The sequence below is a fragment of the Genypterus blacodes genome, unplaced genomic scaffold (genome assembly GCF_046128005.1).
Source record: "Genypterus blacodes isolate CSIRO-AG114 ecotype Tasmania unplaced genomic scaffold, CSIRO-AGI_Gbla_v1 ptg000111l_1, whole genome shotgun sequence".
In the NCBI taxonomy this organism is placed as follows: Eukaryota; Metazoa; Chordata; class Actinopteri; order Ophidiiformes; family Ophidiidae; genus Genypterus; species Genypterus blacodes.
Window position 1 is genome coordinate 4,577,817 of NW_027466915.1, and position 22,485 is coordinate 4,600,301.

General features: G+C 39.0%; 1 protein-coding gene across 1 annotated transcript in view; it reads left to right on the top strand.

Annotated features, from left to right (window-relative positions):
* Positions 1-1,301: 1,301 nt before the first annotated feature.
* The window catches only part of ttc3 (tetratricopeptide repeat domain 3), a 28,942-nt gene continuing 7,758 nt past the window's right edge, over positions 1,302-22,485 (top strand). The window contains exons 1-35 of the mRNA XM_076161418.1: positions 1,302-1,391; positions 3,092-3,167; positions 3,252-3,309; positions 3,740-3,899; positions 3,999-4,080; positions 5,192-5,245; positions 5,752-5,899; positions 6,094-6,179; positions 6,784-6,878; positions 7,898-7,960; positions 8,114-8,168; positions 9,608-9,770; positions 10,574-10,604; positions 10,705-10,774; positions 11,175-11,205; positions 11,727-11,775; positions 12,061-12,145; positions 12,712-12,864; positions 15,041-15,121; positions 15,314-15,423; positions 15,498-15,624; positions 15,830-15,952; positions 16,032-16,133; positions 16,346-16,438; positions 16,531-16,595; positions 17,118-17,254; positions 17,584-17,904; positions 18,429-18,704; positions 18,817-18,860; positions 19,284-19,340; positions 19,408-19,490; positions 19,564-19,719; positions 21,276-21,831; positions 21,926-21,994; positions 22,094-22,243. Of these exons, the coding sequence (XP_076017533.1) occupies positions 3,102-3,167; positions 3,252-3,309; positions 3,740-3,899; positions 3,999-4,080; positions 5,192-5,245; positions 5,752-5,899; positions 6,094-6,179; positions 6,784-6,878; positions 7,898-7,960; positions 8,114-8,168; positions 9,608-9,770; positions 10,574-10,604; positions 10,705-10,774; positions 11,175-11,205; positions 11,727-11,775; positions 12,061-12,145; positions 12,712-12,864; positions 15,041-15,121; positions 15,314-15,423; positions 15,498-15,624; positions 15,830-15,952; positions 16,032-16,133; positions 16,346-16,438; positions 16,531-16,595; positions 17,118-17,254; positions 17,584-17,904; positions 18,429-18,704; positions 18,817-18,860; positions 19,284-19,340; positions 19,408-19,490; positions 19,564-19,719; positions 21,276-21,831; positions 21,926-21,994; positions 22,094-22,243 (3,999 nt within the window). The 5' untranslated portion in view covers positions 1,302-1,391; positions 3,092-3,101. The remainder of the gene's footprint in view (positions 1,392-3,091; positions 3,168-3,251; positions 3,310-3,739; positions 3,900-3,998; positions 4,081-5,191; positions 5,246-5,751; positions 5,900-6,093; positions 6,180-6,783; positions 6,879-7,897; positions 7,961-8,113; positions 8,169-9,607; positions 9,771-10,573; positions 10,605-10,704; positions 10,775-11,174; positions 11,206-11,726; positions 11,776-12,060; positions 12,146-12,711; positions 12,865-15,040; positions 15,122-15,313; positions 15,424-15,497; positions 15,625-15,829; positions 15,953-16,031; positions 16,134-16,345; positions 16,439-16,530; positions 16,596-17,117; positions 17,255-17,583; positions 17,905-18,428; positions 18,705-18,816; positions 18,861-19,283; positions 19,341-19,407; positions 19,491-19,563; positions 19,720-21,275; positions 21,832-21,925; positions 21,995-22,093; positions 22,244-22,485) is intronic.

Sequence of the window (22,485 nt, forward strand, 5' to 3'; positions counted from 1 at the left end):
ATGAAAAGCAAACCATCAACCAACACGTGCAGAGGTCAAATAATAAGCCAATCATCAAATAACAAAAGTCTTTGTGAAATAATAGTTTGTCGTCAGTTGCCAAACTTAAAATGTGAAATGACATATAACACATTGATATGTCATTGTGAACTGCTTTTCCATTCACAACATATCACACAATCTTCGGCAGGGATGCATTTCGAGGTTCTTGCTCATTGGAGATCTTGTACTTCTATAGCTGTCGCTGACCCGCCAATGTGACGCGCCTTACGTCACAGTAGAGATGTGACGTTCGCGAACGATCCAGTTCTTTTGAACGGCTAATTAACGTGAACGATGAGAGCCAGGTCGCGATTGGTTGGGAGCCGTTCTTTTTTTCGTTCATTTTTTTCTCTCTCCCTGCGATCACGCCTCTAGCAAAGTAAGGGCACTTACCTTCCTCAATGCAAATTTGCCAAGGGACAAGAAAGAGAGGCCGTAAAGCATGGTTTATTATTGCTGCTTTATTATTTATTTTATTTATTTTTTATTTTGTCTACAGTTGATGTTGTTATTTGAGTTATGGTTATGGTTTTAGTCTATTGTACAGTTTGTACCAGTATTTCCAGTAGCGTGTATGCACATTTTTTCTCAATTTATTGCAGTTTTATATGTTTTGATAACACTTGAAGTATTGTTTTAGAGTTGTGTATGCAAATATTTTGTCATTTATATTAGTTATTGTTTTCTTTAAAATGTGCACCTTTATTATAAGCCTGTGTTATATAATATTGTTTGTATTGAGGGTTTTTTTGTATTATTCTTGAAATCTGTATTGTAATGTTCTTGAATTTTTTGCACTAAAAGCTTTTGCAACTTCTTTGTAGCTTGCTTTGGGCTTTTTGTATGTATTTGTAAGTATTAAGGTGTTGGATAAGTAAAATAACTCAAAGTAGGTTTACGCGCGTACACACACTTTATACAATGAGTAAATTGTCATCTCACTGTCAATCAGACTTAAAAAATCTTGTCCACACATGTCAAATGAAGCTATAATCTATACTATAGAATAATTCAAATTCAAATATTTGTGGGAAATCTAAGTTAGAAATTATTCTGATCCAAATCTCAGCCCATCATTCCTCCCTTCTTTCTTATTTTCAGGATAATAGGAATTAACCCCAGACTGGCTTCTTAAAAAGTGAATATATAGAAAAGAGCCAAATGAGCCAGTTTTTTGAACGGCTCTTTGAAGTGAACGGATCCGTAATGAACGGCTCCCTCTAAAGAGCCAAAAATCCCATCTCTACGTCACAGTGTGGAAGTCCGCTCCATTCTCACTTCCGCACACTAACATGAGCTCGGGCGTTTGATGCAGCTGAGCGAAGCTTTCCAAGCGAAACTTACTCAAGGTAAAGTTTTCCTCACTTCTTTGCTGTTATGTCTTCTTATCCGCCTCTCTGCTGAACCTCTCACCAACTAACTAACGTATAGGTTTACGTAAGTATCACAATGATAGCTTTTCACCCAATACATAGCTAGCACGTTAGCTCTGATGAACTAAACGCTGTTGAAAGTCGCCATGAAAAGTGACGCGATAGTTAAACTGACAATTCGCCTAGCCAAGTTTTCTGTTTACTCGTACTGCCAGATCACGACAGAAACAATGGCGCTTCGTGCTACATGTCAGTGGCCAGAAGCAACCAGGTAGCCGCATTCGCAGGAGAGAGAGACTTTGAAAAGCGACTCTTTAATGTTTGGTTTTGTGGAAAGATATCATGGACATAGATAACATATTTTATCTGAGCTCAAAGTCGAAAATCGTTATGTATCGTGTTTCATCTGGGATGCAACAGTCAGTTCTTGTTTTCAGGACAGTTTAACCTAGAACTCGGTTCCTTGGCGAGCCACGCCCACACGCAGCTGTGATTTGGAGGAAACTCATCCAGACAGGGAAGTGGCTTTCCGATAAGTTGTATTGGCTCCAGATCGCCTCTCGCGTTTACAATGGTGACATTAATAATAAGAATAATAAGAATAATAGTAATACCGTTGTATCGTTGCTAAAACTGAAGCACACTGTATAAACTTAAATCAATAAGAGATGCCGCACAAGGAGAATAATGGTGGAGAGTAATGGTGGATTACGAAATAAAGCCATACTGTATAGAACAGTCGAATGAGTAGGTAAGCACAGAGATAAGACCAACAGGGAGGGAGGATAAACTGAAATGACAGTGCAGTATTCTTGCGAATGTGACGTTGAGGAGTTGGGATTGAGTCTGGCTAATGAAGGCTTATAGTGAATTCTGTAAATGGGGGGCAGAGTGGCTGAAGGCCTCTCAGGAAGTATTTTACTAAACGGTATCAGATGGCGTATCGATGAGCTTGTGGTTATACACTTGAGAGACATATTTAGAAATAGAAAATTATAATATGCAGAGGTAGAAGTAAGTCACACCTGCAAGTCACAAGCAAGAATCACATTTTTACCTTTGAGTCTCCAGCAAGTCATGCCTATCCCTGCTACAAGTCAAGCATCAATTTCAGTCCCAGCTATTTTGCTATAAGTCAAGCAAGTCTCAGGTCTTACAAAATTCAGATGATTTAACCCAGTTTCAACATTTAAGTCACTTATTATCATATCACTTATGATGTATATAATAATGAAGTCGTTTGATTACAGCTACTTTAAAGGACTGTGATACATAGCCTGTTACTAGAGAAAGATTTATCGTATCTAGTAAACAAATGCTAATTTAGGGAAAGACTTCCATAAGCAGCCTATTTGGGATCGGGTCTAAGAGACAGTTTGATGGTTTAGGTGAGAAGGCCATTGAAGAGAGTTCGGTAAGGCCTATTGGAGAAAAACAGTCAAAGTATCAGATTTTACAGCAGTTTTATTTGTTTCCTGTGTTTGAGGATGAATCAGTCGTTACTACTGAGAGCTATAGGAATACAAGAGAGCTCTTTGTCAGCCTGGCCAAAGTGCCGAAAGGAAATCCAGGGTTGTTTTTATTATTTTATATGAAAAGAAGTACATAACAGATTTCAATGAATTGTTGTGTTCTGTGACTTACTCTTACCTCTGCCTATGTGTTGTGTTTTACAGGTTGGGCAAGATGTCGGACTCTGACTCTGATTTTGACTTTGGTGACTTAGGAGACATCCTACATGGGCAGGCTCTTGTGAGTTACTCACTAGTTTCCACAATAAAAGCCAACCTATTGATAATTAGCACGTCACCTTTAAATCATTTTCCCTCCTCTCAGACATTTCCTGCCTCTTTCTATACGGAATGTGGTGGGATGTCCCCTTTCCACCCTCCAGGTAAGCAATAATGAAGACTTCATCCACCTTTAATTTGAATATTCAGAGAAATGAAGGTCATTGTGCCATGTGTTATATTGTTTTTTGTTGTGGGGGACAACAGAATCATTCAAGCAAGAGTGAGCTATGTGGATGTGACGGTGGAGGAGATCATTATCAACTTAACATAATTTATAGCAGGATTTAAGAATGTTTTTGATACATTTTATCCCGAATCTCTCAAATTCCATCCTAATCCACATTTAACAATACATTTAATTTTTTCAGCTTTATTTTAATGATTCCATCTTTATTTTCCATCCTCACACCCATAGATGACTGATACAGTTTGAGCCATTTTCCACCAGAATTTTTTTAATGATGAACTTTAACTATGAAACATTTCTCATGGGCACTGCTGTGGTAAGTGAAGGTTTTTTGCATTCTCCAGAGGAGGTGTCTAAGAGGTGGAATCATATCCCTCACATCATTAAAAAGGAGGCTTTCCAGCGGATGAAAGTTTACACCTTCTGGCGTCCCATCCTGCTGCGGCGCGAAGAGTCCAACATATCAACACGTTGGGCAGTGCATATAGGCCTCATCAACTCTGAGTAAACACAATTGCTATAAATTCTGAATAATGACGTTAATCTACACATTTTTTATCTTCAGTGTTAAGGTTATTAAAGAGAGTTATTTTCTTCTTCCAGTTGCAGCGAAGAATTGGGTCTGAAGCATCTGCACAAAATTGAAATAGTCGAAGCGATTCTCAGAGCCCTGGATAAAGGCTGTGTAAGTTTGCTTTCCCCTACTTTATAGCTCACACTGTGTTGTGTAACTTTTCTCTCAGTTCTACAACTTTCTTTCTTCCAACAGTTCATCTTAAACTCAACTCTGTACTGAAACATTTCTTGGGCCCCATTATATTTTTTACCCAATTTGGAACAAACATGCACATTTGATTATACTGGTTAGGGAAAGATAAGTTTAGTGTTTGAGCGCGTAAAGTTAGATTGAATTCAACATTAATTGACGTAAGCTTGCTCTGAGAGACGGTATAAAACAATACATGCTGATCGGTGTAACGGGGTGGGAGGGACCATATAAAACAATACGGGACGGCTGATCGGTGTCACGGGGGTGATGCAGAAATGTAAGTTTGGACTGCTTAGTAATCAGTTTGCAGTTGACTTGGAACCAACCTCCAAATGGAGCTGATTGAACTCCAGTGACTCTCAAAGTATGACTCCCCGACACAATTCCCCAACTCTGTCCCCAAGCTGCTCAAATGCTCTCTATGTTCGGCAGCACATATCTATGTGCATCAGAGTGGAGCAAATTGAGCCTTTCTTTATGCACTTTTGTGTTACTACTCCAAGGCATGGACTAGGAATAGTTGAATTGTTGGATTTTCACTGAAGGAAATTATTATTTTATTTTGGTTGTTTTGTTGTGTGAAAAAAAGGTTCCCATTGAAAATTAACTTGAAAGGTTGTAAGAGAGATGCATAAAGTATTATTTTATTTATTTAAATAAAAATGACGAATGCCAATTATGTAGCTCTTATTTGAAAATCCTTTCTCAGGTGTTTAAGATATTGAGTTTGACACCCCTGGGTTAGAAAGTGTCAATTCTCTGATGTATACAAATTTTGGTAGGATTCTGCGGGAGACACTACAGGCATGTCTTACTCCCTGGGTTGCTTAGCGCCCCCACACGCCAAAACTCTCATTAACAGTTCCCTTTTAACGGAACCAACACTCAAGCCATGCTGAGAGTAATACAAGTCCTTGTTTGGCATGGCTGCACAAGACTTTGGTTGGCTTCACAAGCAGCATGTAAAAACATCATTAGTCATGACAATGTCCTTGCAAATGATCTTTTCTGATTTGTTTTTGTTCAGGCAAGAAAGGATCTAACAAAGCAGGTCATGCGGATCAGCAACGGATTTAATGTGGTAAGTCTTACCAAAGTGGCATTTTGTCATGATTTGTCATTTAACAATCAACTTTCAGAAACACTAGTAGATTTTTCTGAAATCCTCATTACTTCCTGATAGGAATTCATAAATTGAGTGCTCTTTTATTAAAAATGTTTCTGCAGCACCTCATACTGATGGAATGAAAAAGAGTGAAATGTTTTGATTTAAACTTATGATGCATTTGATTGAAATTACCTTATCAACAGCATATTTCATTTCTGTTATTTTTGTAATTTCTCCAAAATAAAATATAAAAAGCTAATTTATCCACCTGAACTTCATCAAACACATTTCTTGGTTACACATTTGACTAAATTATTCCATTAGTCAGTGTGCGTTTTCATTTACAGCAAACATAAATGCAGTTCATTTTTGGCATCACATTACACAAAATCAGAACAAGCTTTGTGCATTAAAAGACATTGCCTACATAGATTGTGCACCAGCACCAAGAGTTAATGTTCAAAGCTGACGGTACAAAGAATTCGTACCGTCAGTGCTCTACAGATGTTCTGGAGGCTGCCTTACACTGGCTGGAGACAACTGGAGAACCTGACATCTGTCATCGCATCCAGGAGTTTGGCCGTGGACACATCTGTTTTGTCGCCCTGCATCATATATTCAGACAGTGTAAGATACAACTCACACCACATCGTGTACACCTGTTCTGATATTTGTACAAGCTACCAAGTCACAAGATGATATGCGATGGATGTAGGGACATTTTTTAATTCTTCAAAAGAGTCAATGCTTTGATAAAACCTTCAGCAGATTGGATAGTAAGAGTCTGTGACAATGATCACATACTCTACTTTTGCTTTCAGTTACGTATTTTATCCAGGATATGGGATTTGACATGGACAAAATGCTGCACACACTAGGAACGGAACCATCTCATCGCCTTAAAGAGGTAAGAAGTTCAGAATGATGCCACAAATGTTTCCTCCAAACAGCGTTTGTGTGTTTAGAGGAATTTCAAGACCATTAGTCATTCATCATTTATTGATCAGTTAATCCTAAATCATTTAGATTCACATTTGGAAGTAGTAATTTAGTCGGAGTCATGGATGGCCAGAGGTATGGGGACACCCACATGTCACTCTGGTATAGGTTGGACATGTCATCTGAAGTTGTATTTTCTTCTGACTGAGGAAATGACTATTGCACCAGACATGTAGAGTTTTCAGTGTTTGTCTCTGCACCAACATGCTATTTATCTCATTTGTGCTACATGTTGTGCCAAATGTTTCATACCTCAGCATAACTCAACATAACTATAGTGGCGTCTCCAGATGCTCAATCCATTTAGTAAAAAAAACACTGCAGTCACTTCCAGCAGTTAAACTCGGCTACATTTTAGCCAGCACCAGTGACATGTCTGCTTGTGTTAAACCAGATGAAACTTACAATTTCCTGATCCAGATCAATAGAAAGTATTTTGTATTGTAAGTATGTATTTCATTTAGTTTCTAACTCTTTGTTAAACTCCACTGAAACTTTCCTTCTTCTTGCAGAAATGTGATGAGATGAAACTAAGAGGAAATGAGAACTTTCAGAAGAAGCAATTCGATGCTGCTGTGAAGTGTTACTCAAGAGCCATCGCATTTTAGTAAGCTTGACTTTTGTTTTATGGTGCAGCAGTCATATCTGTAAAATTATGTCAGGTAATAGGGTAGAAAATAGTCTTATTCATAATGGGACAGTATGTGCCCTCAAGGACAAAAATTTGGGGCCACTTTGTGAATATTAGAGCAAATTCATCACAGAGACTCAAGGCGATGGAGTTATCAGTTTATTACAGCGCTGGTTCACTCTGTATAACTACATGCAGAGCAGAAGAGAATGACAATGTCCTCTGGCTTGTACAACATCTTTAAAGCCCTCCCAGAGCCTAGCATCTGGTGCTTCTCCACCCTTGTGAGACAATAAGCTTACACAACCCATGTCAGATTTACACCTTCTAGACTCAAGGCCACTCATATAAGAACTCTGGAGAACCATATATAATCACAGAGAGAAAAGTTCATCCAAACACATCTTAAACATATACATTTCACCAGCATTCCACCGGCCTACTTTCCATTAACACCATAAAAAGCATTCTAACAGCGAAGTACAGAAATGAAAATGTTAACGTCCCAACCAGTGCAAATGAAGTGGTCTTAATTGCATGCTAGTTGCTGACTCAATTAACGCTGCCCTCACATGGACCCTTTGGGGTATCACCGTTCAATCCCAATCTTTTGCCAGCCTTTTTTCCAGTTTACAATTGTTGACTAACTCAGCATGTTTAATCTTATTTCTATTATTCTACCACTTCTTGGGTGTGAAGGACTTGACTTTGTCTTGGTTTTGGTCTCTCACTGCCTGCCTTGTGACGCACAGGTTCATATTTCTCAGGAATTAAGAAATGAAGATATTTCTCAGGTCATAATCAGAGCTAGAAATGTTAATGCCAAAATTTGAAAGGGCTACATTTCAGCTGTGTTTTATCAGTTTTTATACATTGATTCATGAGAATGTCTTGTTTTTATGGGGAAATAATCTGTAGAATAAAGGGATGATTTTGCACTTTCCCCTGGTTATTTCTTATTTATTTTATAATAACTCTAACTCTTTTCCATCCAGCCCTGATAACCACATTATTTATGGCAACAGAGCCCTCTGTTATATCCGATGCAAGACCTATCTGTAAGTACAATTAACTGACTTACCTTGTCACCTTCAATATTTAAAATATTATTTGAAAGTAATGCAAAGAAGTGACAGTGAGTGTTGTATGAATGATATTATTTATGAATGGTATTGAATGTTTTAACTCAACATTATTTTTTCATATTACAGAAAAGCTGTTGTTGATGGGAAGTGTGCAACTCTGATAAAACCACTCTGGGCAAAGGTAAACATCTCTTCAGTACAACAGACAAATTAAGATGTGCTAGCTATGTTCTAGATCACAGGTGGCAAAGTCAAGGCCCGCAGGCCTTGACTTTGAGAGCAAAGAGTTTTTAAGCGTAAATTATCCATAAACTACATTTCCCACAACGCATGTCGCTTTTGCGACACGCCTTACGATCTTCTCAAAACGATCCTAGTTAATGCTGGGGGGGCGAGAACATATTCTTATCTACAGAAGGGGGGCCCTTCAGAAAAAGTTTGGGAACCACTGAGTTAAGAAATTTCTCATATGTTTTGTAAAAAGATAGTTAAATAAATGTAAACATTTGCAATATGAACCTGTACTTCTTTGCACTAAAACAAAGGGAAAACTTGGAGTTGTCCTTTTACATCCATTTATAGGTTATTATGGTATGATTTTACTAATCCGGCCCACTTGAATCTGAATTGGGCTGAATGTGCTGTGCTGAACCCTAACCCCAAACTAAAATGAGTTTGACACCCCTGTTCTAGATCAAATGTTTTGGATGTTCCGAGCTTGAGACGCAACCCAAGTTAGATTTTTATTGATTTTTCATCCTAGCAATAAAGAACAAAATTCCTGCTATAACAAGCTATGTTTTCAGACATTTAATATTAAATCCCTTTTTAGAGTAAGTAAGTAATGATTGATTGTATGTAGTGATTGTTGGGTGGAAATTATGTCGAAACTAGGTTGCTGACATATTTTTTTTCATTGGGTCAAATCGCATGATAAGTCGTCACCATGCAAACGCATCAATCTGAAATTTGTCTTGCATGCCCCTCGTACACACACACACACGCTTTACAGAGGGATCAGTGCAGGTCAACCATGATACGGCGCCCCTGGAGCAGTTTGGGAGATTCGGTGCCTTGCTCAAGGGCACCTCTCCAGCTGCCAGTCCACTTTCTTGGTCCATACAGGCCCTATGGACTGAGCTACTGCCGCTTAGTATACTTGACAACTGACTATGTCAGTAGTCTGTAAAATGGACCATGATGGAACCACAGAACATATCCATGGAACATGCATTGGGAGAAAAAAATACTTCCCAAAGAAAATGGATGTTACAAGGCAATACTGTCATGATGGCATAGCACAACTCTATTTGGTAAAATGCATGCTACAGGTTTTTATAGTAACGATCAGATCTTCTATCTTTGCTACGTTGAAGAAATGGCACAGGTTTTTGTGAAGGTCCAATCATTTGCCTACAGACCTGCTAAATTATGTGTGACACAAATGTTTTTTCCCTGTAAAACAAAGTGAGTATCACTTTAAGTGTGACAAAACAACAGCTCTTTGATAATTTTTTATGAAGTTTTGATGAGATTGGCTTTATCACAAGATTAACTATGAACTATAGGTCATTGCATTCTAGTCACAATAATACACAGTATGTGCACATGTCTATGCAGGGTCACTACCGGTACTGTGAGGCGTTGTTCTGCCTGGGAGAGGTGAAGAAGGCTCTAGAAGCTAACCATTTGGCTCAAGGTCTGTGCAGTGATGACCCTGAGGGATTAAAAGACCTGGAACAACAGCAACTCAAATTCATCACAGAAATGGATGGAAGCAGCAGTAAGTACAATCGTTTTCATAGGAAAAAAAAAATCATTTTTTAAAACTACAAGATTCAAAATTTGCGCTGCGATGGAAACGCAACACTTCCGTTGAGGGGGCGGGAAGAGTGTTACAAAACGTAAGTGAGAGTGCCTTATCCTATCATGTATATTTACGGCCACTAACCTCCACTTCAAAACAATGTGGGGGTGGGACTGATACTGAAGGGTTTCTCTATCAGGGGTATTCAAATAAAAGTCCATGGGGTCCAGTGAGCCTTAGTTGTAGCACATTTTGTAAATGTCCAGTGAAGTGCAGGAGTAAGGAGGGGGTTAAGGATATGTATATATTTACGTATATATATTTAAAATAGAAAACATACTTCACCTCAGTCCAAATAAGGTGTCATAACCAAGTACAAATACTATGTGTAACTGATCTGATGATCTTCCATACGCTGTTGTAATTGACTGGTAAGTCAGCAGAGTGAACACCAGAGTGGACCTGTACATTCTGAATTTGAGAGGGCACATATTTATTGCTTCTGTGCAGTCCTGATGATAATAATAATAATAATAACATAACATTGGACACTAATAGCATTTACTTGTATTTTTTATATAGCACTACTCACCATGTGAAAAGTGCTGTATAATGGCTTGTGTAAATGTAGAGGGTGACAGGAAAACTGACCATCACAAGCGTTACTTCCTGTTGTTCCTGACAGTGCAAATCTGATTTAACTACCATTAATTGATTTAGCTTTCCTCTGTTACATTCTGGTGCCTTTTTTTGATAATTTCATTGCGCTACCCTTTCAGCTGCACAACTTCCAAAAAGCCACAGCAAAAGGTACGAGACATGACACACACACACACACACACACACACACACACACACCACTATGACTGGGACACAAGTTGATACTCTATGTATGTTCGACTTTCTACAGAGCAAACAGCGCTAACAGAGGCAAGACAGTGGAGTCGGGACCAACAATAGTAAAACCCCCACACAGTAAGGTCAGTCACTGTTTGACGAGGAGTTATACTGAAATAATAAGGAAAATGGATCTCTGAAACTTATCAAGATCTGATCATTTTATCATGGTGTTGTCAATGAGGTTCTGTTCCTTTTTTGAAAGAAAAATACTAAAAAATCCAATAAAACAATCCAAATGTGTTGGATAATCCTGAAACAGTCTTTCCTGGTCATTATGTCTATCAATTTCAAACAAACTCTAGGTGGATAACCTGTTTGTTTATTTCTTTTATACCAAAGTCAATCGGCGTTAATTTGGAAGCTGAAAAAAGAGATTTTTTTTTTGTTTAATCTTATAGAAAGTATGCAACAATTTTAGCTTTGTAATTCTTCTGTTTTTAGGGTTATTCAAAATTTACTGTTGATACTTGTTTTTCACAGGATTCAGAGGTTAAAGATCACAATCATCCAGGTGAGTTTGTTGGTACTTGGTGTCTCCGGATTGAACGCACGTACATATTGGGTTGTGTCGTGTTTTAGCATTACAGATCATTATTACTGTAAGTGAAGTGTATTCCAGTTTATTAGTGTTTTACTGAAAACAATCAATCACAATGGGACAGTCAAATCCTGTTTAGAATTAGAGTGTGTTGGGGTTGTGGTGTAGAAAGTAATAAAGTAATTATAATGACAGAAATGACAGGTGTTTTTAGGATGAGATTGTCTATTTCACAATAAAAATTGATTGAACAGATTTGATTGAAGAATGTATGTTTGGGAAAAATAGGGTCTACATAGTTTTAAACACCTTTTAAACCACCACTTAATTTGTCAGTGAGAAATTCTGTATGTTGCCGTAATGACATTTCTGTACATGGAACACATCACATTTCAGTTGGAAACTACACATGTGAGTTTTTTTAACCAGCAACTGGTGATAATGGATCTATGTGGAATCTTGTGAATTTTACAGCGTGTGAATTCTTTCCTCAGGGCAAAGTGAAAGGATTCACACAGAAGGTGCTCTCAGAGGTACAAAAAGGTAAGTGAGGCTGTTCAATGCTGCTTGTGTGAACGCTAACACAGCTTAAATTTAACCACATTTCCGTTGTAGCCGTGGTTCCCAAAGTGAGGGGCGCGCCCCTATTGCATTTTATATCTGTGACTTTATAAATTATGTGCGTGTGAGGGAAAAGATCAAACCAGTGTAATTATTTACTAAACTGAAAATCTATCCTCATTTATTTAAAGTGGTATCGAAGCCTAACAGTGAAAGAGGATTGTATAATGAAATGACTGTAATTAAGAAAGTATTCTGCACTTACAGTGACATTGCTTCAAAGAGTGGAAAAGAAGAGCTCAACGCCACTGGAAAAAAGAAATTTAAAAACAAAAACCTGTCTGAAAATGAGGTAAGAATTGTACAGGCCTTTATGAAAGACAATTTAATGTGTAGTACCAAATTTTGTTCATGCGTGCTCACTCTCGCTATGAGGCTGTGTAAACAGATTGCTGAAAAGGGGCAGGATTTAATGCATCAGATCATCTAAATCAGTATTTTTCAAGTCACACCACCAAAACTTTTGTTGAAGGGGGTGCGCGCACTCTTAGAAATTTACCCTGCGATTTAACACAAAACTTTTGTTGTTTGTCTTGCGGGCCGGATCGCGGGCTGGGTTGCCAGATCGGCTCGCGGGCCAGAGGTTAATAACATTTTTTGGGACTAATTAAGTGGAGTTGGATTATTTCACACGGCACACCTGACGATCTCACACGGCACACCTGACGGCACTAGTGTGCCGTGGCACATGGGTTGAAAAACACTGATCTAAATAACTGATGTTTAGTGCACTAATATAAGTCAATTACCTCTTTCCAACACTGATACTTAAAACTGTACTGCATATACTTCACCATAAAGTTTGCGATATTGGAGTTTTGTGTCCCCTAAAGATTAATTGACTTTGTGCCCTATCAGAGTCAGAAAGTGGCTGATTCTAAAGCAGGTGTGAGTGGAGCATTGAGAACACTGGTGCAAGACGCTCACGTTGCCCTGACTGACCTCCGCAGTCGCAATGCTGAGCAGGCCTTCAGTCAGGCACTAGCATCTGTGGAAAACACAGCACCCAAGGTAATTGCACATACAACACAGCCCAGAGCACTTTGTGTAAAATGTTACCAATGTACAAATATCTTAAAGTAGAATTTGAAAACTGCAAATCATGACCATGGAGAGCAGGGTATACATCAGTGGTCTCCAGCACGTCAATTGCGAGCTACCAGTAGCTCACCACCCGTTTCTGAGTAGCTCGCGAAAGGTTCAAAGAATAGGTACATTTGACAACATATCTTCACTTGGTAAAGCTGTTTTCTATCCAATCAAATTCACATCCCGCCGCCTTTTGTCACAAAACGATAAGCCAATCAGCTGTCAGTCCAACAAATGACGCTGCGGTCATGTTTGGTTACATGACACCGTAACATTCGGCTAGCAAGAGCGCGCCAGATTTGACGATGACCGCCCAGAAAATTGCCCAGAGAAAAAGCAACAAATATACTTTTTTCATGAGGAATTCAAAAAAAATGTATGAATGTGAATGACAAGTGTGTGCGTGTCTTATTTGCGGTGCGAACGTGTCTGTGAGCGCCACTTCACCAAAGTCCACAGGAACTTTTCCCGGGACTTTCCGGCTGCTAGCAGGGCGTCATGTGTCGTTAGCGAATGAACCAGCTCAAAGAGCCGGCTCTTTTACGTGAACGATGGGAGCCGGCTCCCGCCCAAGAGCCGTTTATCTTTTTTCTGCAACTTAATACAAGACCGACTGAAAGGATGGTTTTGTCCGTGCCATGAACACGGGGAAGACTGAACGTTTGAACTGATGTTCAAATGGTGTTTTAACTGACGTTTAAACTGATGATGAAGTGCGGTGAGTGCAGTGCGCGAAAAGATGAGTGACGGCAGCATTTGGATGCATTTTAACTATTGTGACAACATAAAGGCAGAATGCAGAATTAAGCCGCACGTCGGGCAGGGTCCACAAAAAACCTTCACAGACATGAGAACTGTGCATCCAACAGTTCAGTTGGAAGAAAAAAGGCAGGCTAGTGTGCCTGCTACTGTCACTGTTTCTACAACTGTTGGGATATAGAAGCTCCACCCAGGCTCTCAATCCAGTGTACAGTATGTTCTTCCAAACAGGAAAACACTCCAAAACTGTATGACAGAGAATGTGCTTCACTGCAAGAACATTCCAAAACTATTTTAATTACTCGTAAAAATAGTACCACACTCTGTCATCTCAATAACATCAGAACAGACTGTGAAGTACTGTGAAGTACATATGGGAACTAAAGGGAATTCCCTGAATTACGGTGAATGTGAAGGGAAATTGTATCGGTGATATCTGGACAGACAAATGTGAAATATGATGATATGATTTTTTAAATAACATTGTTTTGTTTTCTATGAGATTAATATGATGTGAATTAAGTAGTGTGAGCTTGACACTGAAAAATGTATACAGTAAAAAACATGCTTATGTTGCTGAATGGAAGTGCATTTTGATACAAAATGTGAGTGTTGGATACCGACATTTTGTAAATGTTCACACAACAGACGCTTATTCAGCTGGTTTGGGTGGAGAATCAGCAATGTGGTTAAATGTTACTAATAATGCTAAACACGAGTAGCTCTCGGACACTTTTACTTTGTCACAGTAGCTTTCAGAGGCAAAAAGGTTGGAGACCACTGGTATACATCATGAACGATACCATTAAAGCTGCATCACCAGACTAACTGCGTTTCTACCTGTCCCTATTGGTCCCTATTGGTCCCTATTAATCAGTTGCATTAAAATAATAATCAAAAAGTAGGAAGCCGTATATTATTTTATTGTTCTCTAGTAAACAAATTGCTACTAGTAAAAATGAAAGCACCTAACTGGAAGGAAGATATTTTGCTGCTTTGTTGCAATCAATGATACTCACAGAATTCCTTAATCTAACCATATTTTCATTAATTACTGTACAAGTTTACCCTGCAGACTTTAATTAATCCATCACACCATGTCTGCCCTCAAACATACCACATGTTATAATGTGACTTGGCAAAAAAACGTGGTACTGGGTTTTCATCCAATGTTCGTTTGATTGGTCATCATAATCATGAAAGACATTAAGTCGTTTTGGAGGGAAATGAGATATGACATTTGTTCTTTCAATGTATGACACTTTCTCATGGGCTGTGACTGCTGAATTAGTTGTGAAACTGGAATCAAAACTGATGAGTTTTGATTTTGCTTCCTCAGGATCTTGGACTTTCCACACTGGATGTAATGTTGTTGCTCTTTGGTCGAGCTTCAGCCCTGACAGACATTGGCCAGCCCGAGGTAATGTACCAGTGGCAAAGCAGCACAATAGCACTGCTAGGCAAGCAGTAGTCACTACTGCTAAGCTCAGACTACACAGACAAACGGTTCTGATCTGAGCCAGACTGTAGAATCCTCAGTTAATTTTGTTGCCTACCACTAGGACGTTTCAACCATAAACATTCAGTATGTTTATTGTTTTGTTGAACACAGGAACTCTCAGAAGCCCAACGACTATTGGAGAAGATGAAGTCGTTTGAGGAGCGGACCTTGCAGTGTCTAGTTTACTACGCTATTGGAAAGGTGTATCTAAAGGAGAACAGGTGACTTTCACTTCTGTGTCATTCATCATAGTGTGCCTTTTCATACTCTACAGCTTCCAACTTTCCCCTGGCAGGTTTGCAGTTGCCCTGGAACAGTTTTCAAATGCCCTGCAGATGGCCAGAAAACAAATAACACCTGGTAAACTCACCTGGCCTTTGACAAAAGACATCATCAAAGAAACACAGCAGGACTATTTCATGGTATGTTCTTATACAGGTTTATTACTGTGCCGCTGATACAGCACGCAGTAAAAAACAACTTCATGTCTCACCTTTCATGTCTTGAAATCCAAAAATGTTTCTTATTAGGAACTTGTATTGCCCAGCCTTATGCTCTGTTTAGTTTGCTTGTAATTAAATGCCAATATGTGAAATTGTGTAAGACGAGTGTGTCGTCTCTTTCCAGGATCTTCTGGAAAATGGTGTAGGGCTGTGCAAGTTTCCTCCTGTACCAGATGCCATTTGTTGTCTTGATAATTGTCTTGGTCCTTTCAAGAAGGAAATCTATTTCACTGACCCAGACTTTAAGGTACCTAGCAGCAGCCAAACAAATATGTGTTTACAGCTTAAAGCATAGATGCAGTTAAAACTGGTCTGTTTTTCTGTAGGGGTTTATTCGAATATCTTGCTGTGAAAGGTGCATCGTTGAGTATCACATCGCCTGTTGGAAAACTTTCAAGACTACATCATTCTTGGAAAAGAATGAAAAGGTAAATTTAGAATTTGTTACAGCTTATCTTAAAGGGCATCACTCATTTTGAAAGGTGCTGAATGTCACAAATTACAACATCATTTTATGAACCCAACACTGATGTTAAGCAGGATTACAGATGTATGGTTGAGTATGGGGAATATTGCTTGTGTAACAGTTCACGCTTCATTAACTACTATAAACCTGTACGCACATGTGACTGTGGAACAGGATTTCCTCCAAGAAGCATGTCTGACTCCTGACTGTGGTGGCCAAATTTGTAATATACAAATCTTTGGTCCAACAGGATTGGTGAAATGTAAGGTAAGAAACGTGTCTGAAACTTTTTTTAAGGCATTTGTATTGATGACTGACACAATACTACTACTACTGATATAAGTACTTTGTCTCTTCAGTTTGAGGCTGCCATCACTAAACCACAGCCTCCAAAGAAGCCCAAAGTCAATCAGAAATGTGCAAGGTGCGTTCAAAGCACAATCATTTCATGCTACTGTCTGTACAGTCTTTAACCGCAACATGGCTGCCTCTTCTTCCATCAAGAGCTCCCCACTGCATGTCTCCATCCCTCAGCTCAATATCTCATAGGCTATCAGAGAGTTGATCAGATTTTGACGTAGATCTGTTAGGGTACATGATGTTTTCACTTTCTTCAAATGCTTATTATTGATGGTTGTGCTTCATTTACGTGGTGTTAAAAATGGGGAAATACTATTTTAGCAAATTGCAATCAAGCAGCAAACAAAGCCGTATTAACAAGTTGTAAACTTGTCATTCTTGATGTTACACAAGATTGCTGGTTGTGGGGTAAGATGTAATCATTTTCCCTTTAAGGCTGGGAGAAGTGGACCTGAAACAAAACAACCTTTTTCCATTTATTGCAGAACACACAAAGATGTGTCTATTAGATATACTGTACATTGACACTACTTGTCCTTTATATAATGGAAGAATAACGATCATGTCATATTTCTGTAACTTTCAGTGTGAAGAAGTTAAAATCAAAGGATGAGCACAGACTGAGGAGGAAGCAGTGTAGGCAGTCATTCAGAGATAAGCATGTTATCACTGACGATATCCTGCAGGAGAAAGAAGACTCAGCATCCCAGAGTGAGCAGAAAGGTACCATACACCTTTATAAATGCTTGTTACACTCACTCTCATGGGTGCTCAGGTATTTTTTCTGAAGAGTTGGGTTGTTGCTCTTAATTTAAAAGAAAAATGCAAAACCCAACTTTATGTTGTCCAGCAGATACATGTGAGCAGTTGTGAAATATTCCTCCTCATGAAATGTTTATTGTGTGACGAGATGCCAACTTGGTGAAAGAAATTGTCAGATAAAGGCGTGTGTCTCAACTGTAACATGATATTACCACATTTCCAGTTTGGCCAGATGTTCTAAAGTGTTTATTGCATACTATGTCTATATTTTGTTTGTGCTGTGTTGTCAGTCTGTTTGCAGTACATGGATCGAGTTTTGCTGCAGATAAGTCAGTATATGGAGCTGCTGAGAGTGGAAAGCGGCCTCAGTGTGTCAGCCCTGACCAGGACCTTGAAACCCTGGCTTGAGCTGGACTGGTCAAGAGGCCACCAGATATCGGGGGGTATCCTGAACTGGCAGTCAGAGCCGCCGGAGACACTTGGTCAGGGTGTTGAATTGGTCTTGGAGAGGAAGAACAGAGTTTTGGCTCGTGTCCTTATCCAGCTCCTAAGTAGCTGTTTGGATATAAATCCCAGACTATATGAGTGGGCGTGCCAGCTCAACAAAGCAGGTAGCCTCAACATTTTCACTCCAAATATGAGCAGTTATTGCACTTGAAAGCTAGGCAGGCAGGAATTTAAAAGATCAGTGGCATACAACTCGTATGAACTTCATATACTGTATTTTTGGAAAGATAATTTCTATAAATTCTAATGGTAATTACATTGCATAGGGCTTACCCAAAGTACTGCACTAGTATTTGCATTTTTTCTGAATAATTATTCTGATATTTGTTCTTAGGAATGCAGCTTTTTTCATATGGAAGCATAGTCTCCCTCGAGTAATGAAATTTGAAATGTGAATTTTCCTTTATAAATCATGTTGGTTTGCTTTGCCTCCTATTCTTTATTGTATAGTATCTTCATTTTGTACTTGACATTCTTGAAAAGTAGAAGCCACCCCCCCTGGCAGAATGTTGTGAATGGATTAACATCAAATTGTAAAAAAAAAAAAAATGCTTCCATATACAGTATAATGTCAGGGATGAATTTGAGAATATGACATGGCCAACTAATTGTGTACCGCTTTCTTTAGGTCTGAATGCTGCAGAAAGCTTCATTGAACGATATTCTGAACACCTCCAGCAGCTAGACCTGACTGTTCTGCTCCGCTTTGGCCCCCTGCAGGATGTGTTAAAAGAAAAGCTTGGTACCAGGCCTGAGTTATTTTCTAGCGTTGGGCAGACTGCCATTGAACACCTGAAACAGGCTCCAGCTGAGGACAGGAGACTCTTTATCTGGACTCTTGAAGAGCATAGGAATGACTATCTGTCCTGCCACACTATACTGGATGAATATTTTGATATGATGGGTATGATGGGTTTGGATGGAACAACCTTTAAGTTTTAGAATGAACGAAATTCCTTTTTTTTTCCTTTATTGGTTGGTTTGTAAACCAATTTAACCTTTCCTTTGTTTTTCAGATGGACATTTTTCAGTCTTAAAAAAGTCTAATGAAAATCAAAATGTAAGTCATGACAATGTAGTGTATCGTTACTTGGTTGATATGATACAAGGAAGATACTGTGCAGTTTGCAAAAGTTTAAAATCACAGTAAGAGAGCAAGTGGAGACAAGAACTAAAATTACCTCTGCCATGGAGGTTTTGTGTGTTTTTGTTTGCGTGGCCCAACGTTTAGTGTAGTGATAATTAGCTTTAGCAGTCAACTTGCATATTTTTCCCCCACAGTATTAATATTTTTTATTACTAATAATATTGCCGCTAATGTCACTGTCTGTGGATGTATTTTATTGGCAATTTCAGCCAGCTCTTTCAAATAATCACGACAAGGAAAAGAAAGTCCATAAATTCCACCATTGGAATTTGTGTGATCAGTTGTAAACATCTAAGTAGGTATTTGGCAGTGTCATTAAAGTTGTTCTTATTTCAGAATTCTCCCATGAAGACTAAGAACCGAGGCCGAAAAAAGAAACAGAAAGAGCCAAAGGTGAGGGATTTGGAAATATTTTTTTGTGTTGTGTTTACCTTGGTAACATGCCTCCTCTTTCTCTCAGGGTGTTTTTGCTATGTCTTGGATGGACGACGCACCTTCACAAGATGAATGGGATCGAGATGTTTTTGATGAGGATGACTCTTTGTAAGTGTCACAATTCACAGGAAAATACTAAGATTTAATGAATAATTCTAACCTGTAGTATTTCTGTCAACAGATCGTTTCTTCACCCAAGTGATCCCTTCAGTGTACCGAGTCACCTTCAAGAACAGGTGGCTGATTTTGAGGACCAATACATTTATTCCACTCACAAAGGTCACTATAAAAAGATTTTGGACAACAACCCTGACCCAACAAAAGAAAGTTTGTATGAGTAAGTTCAGCTCGTCAATTTTTTACTGCAGTGATTGGAATTGCTTGCACCTTGTATTCCAAAGTCTCATGAGTGCTACCATGGAACATGCAAGAAATTAATTTAAAGGCAGGATAGAGAACCTGCTGGATAGTGGCCATCGTAGGACTGGGTTGGCATGCCCCGCTATAGAGCTTACTTAAAGGATAATGGTGTCATCATACTAACAAAGTGATGTCAACTTATTAACCATGTCCTTGCAACATCCAACCAGAAACATTTCCAAAGCACTCAAAGCCTTTGTGGCTAGTTAAGAGCCTTGTCCATGAACGCATTGGCGAGCCATAGTGCTTATGGAGCAGTTGCTTTGCTTGGTACAATTTGTAATAGTACAATTCATCTTGATTGTTGTTTGGCCTCAGTTCTGTTAAGTGTTTGAACAATCTGATAAAGGATTTGTATTGCAGTGCAATGCTCCTGAACTTTTGGATAACCTTTATTGGCAGCTGGAATTGCTATTTTAGAAAAAAGTTTTTTTTTTTTTTTTTTTTTAGCGTATCGTTAAGAGTTAGCCGACACTGGCAAGTACGCCGTTGCACACTTGGCCGAGTCGGCACCCTCATCTCATGGTCTATGAGAATAAACTAGAGGGGTGCACAAGACAGTGTTGTTAAAGGTTGTAAAGTAATACAACCTATCAGAACTGAAATGCACGGGTTTTGGCTCTGATGTTCTTAATTTTTATTCCTCGGACAGAAGACTTTCAACATTGTGCAAATTACTTGTCCATCATGCATGCACACATCCCTTTGCACATTTCGGGCATCAATCTTCAACGTCAGCACTTAGCCAATTGCTTTTCCTACAGCTCCTCATGTACGTTACTTGTTTGCAATGCGTCTTTTCATAAGATTGACAATTGTCCTTGTTCATCTGAGGGTGTTTCCACTTTTTAATTCAACTTTATTTATATAGCACCAAATCACAAGAGTTTATCTCAAGGCATACACAGCATTGAGAAACCCAACAATCCCTCATGAGCAAGCACTTGGCGGCAAGGAAAAAGTCCCCTTTAAGGGGAAAAACCTCAGGCCGAACCAGGCTTTAGGTTGGTGGCCATCTGGCTTGACCGGTAGGGTAAGCCTACTTTTAAACGTAGAGAGGGTGTCTGGACCGACTTTTCAGGTGATGATGCTTGTGTATTGCTTGCAATGTTGCTCGGTATCGGGCTCTAAATCTTACTTCAATAAATGACAAAGTTGGCATCACACTATCAAAGGTATCCATCCAAACATTGAGTAATGATGTCATCTAACAAACTTACAAAGACACTGTAATCTAAACTGTTACACCAATGGCGTCCCACACGTTGCTTAATGATACATTTCAGAATAATATGGACCTTACACTTGTTACAGTTGTAACAAGTCTATGGAATCAAAACTATTGTAGAAAAGGGTTGTTTACTGTAAAGCTTTTAGATTATGTATTGGATTGTCATATTTGTCAATTTGTTATATTCATATTTCCAAAATGAATTGATATTTGAAGTTGATTGTGATACTTTACTACCACAGCTACTTTGACCAGATCCTGGAGGAGCATGGCCCTCTGATGGCTCAGGATCCCTTGCTGGTGGGTGAACTGGAACATTTCCCAGCTGAAGCTCAGCTGAAGATTGAAGATGCGGGTGGCTTTGAGCCCTTCCTCCTTGAGTCTCTTCGCTTCATAAAGATGGGGAGATGTATTGGCCTAGCTAAGCATGCTGTCTGTCTGCAGCAGGCTGGTCATGGAACTAGCCTAGATGACCTGGATATCATCGAAGAGCCTGACTCTCAGTCGTCCTCTCCACCTGCTTTCACAAGTTATCTGAAAGATTATTTATCTTCAAGCACTGAACTCCACCCTGTTCTCCCATGTCCTTATACACTTGGCTCTCAGCTTGACCAGTCAGAGAGCAGAGAATCTTCGAGATGGAGTAGTCTCTCTTCTGACTGTACTAACATCAAACAGCAACATAACATACCTTACCTTTTAGCTGGTGACTCTGGACAGCTAGATCTCGATGCCTGTAAGTTTGTGGATGGAAGTTGTCAAACTATGGAAGGCTTTAAGAAACATGAAGCAACACAGGTTAATAACAATTCCTCACCTTTTCGAAAATCTACCAAATATCTTAAAAATATTCAGAATTGCTCAAGTTTTGATCTGCATTTTTCTTTCGTAGACATCTCAGGAGACCACAAGGAGTGTAGCTGTGAATACAAAAGTTCACAAGCCTTTTGAGATAAGCCATGTACGTTTCATATGTAAATATACTTCAGGTAACCTGCAACTATACAGTATTTAATGTTTATGACCTGTGCTAATGTGTGAATCCTCTTAACACTTATAGGGTGACATCAACAAAAAGAAAAAGGGCTGCAGTGATTTGGAGCAGCAGATCAGTAACATGAAGAATGACTATGACAGAGTCAATCTGAGACACAAAAATGACATCTCAGCCCTGGAAAAAGAGATTCAGGAGATCAGTGCCAATATACAAGTAGGCTTCCAACTCCTGTAATAATACCTGAAAAGTGCAAATAGCAAATCATGTTAAATCTGGATTGGCAGTGTTTCCATTAAGTTATGTTAAATGGCTTACCTTTCTTATCCCGCATTATTAAGATTACAAGAAAAATGGAGTAGCTTTCTACCATCTAGTAGCTTTTGGGAATTGATTTCTGTTTCTTCAAATCTGTCCATAAGGAGGTGACCAAATGTCATCCAAATGGGCCGATGAGA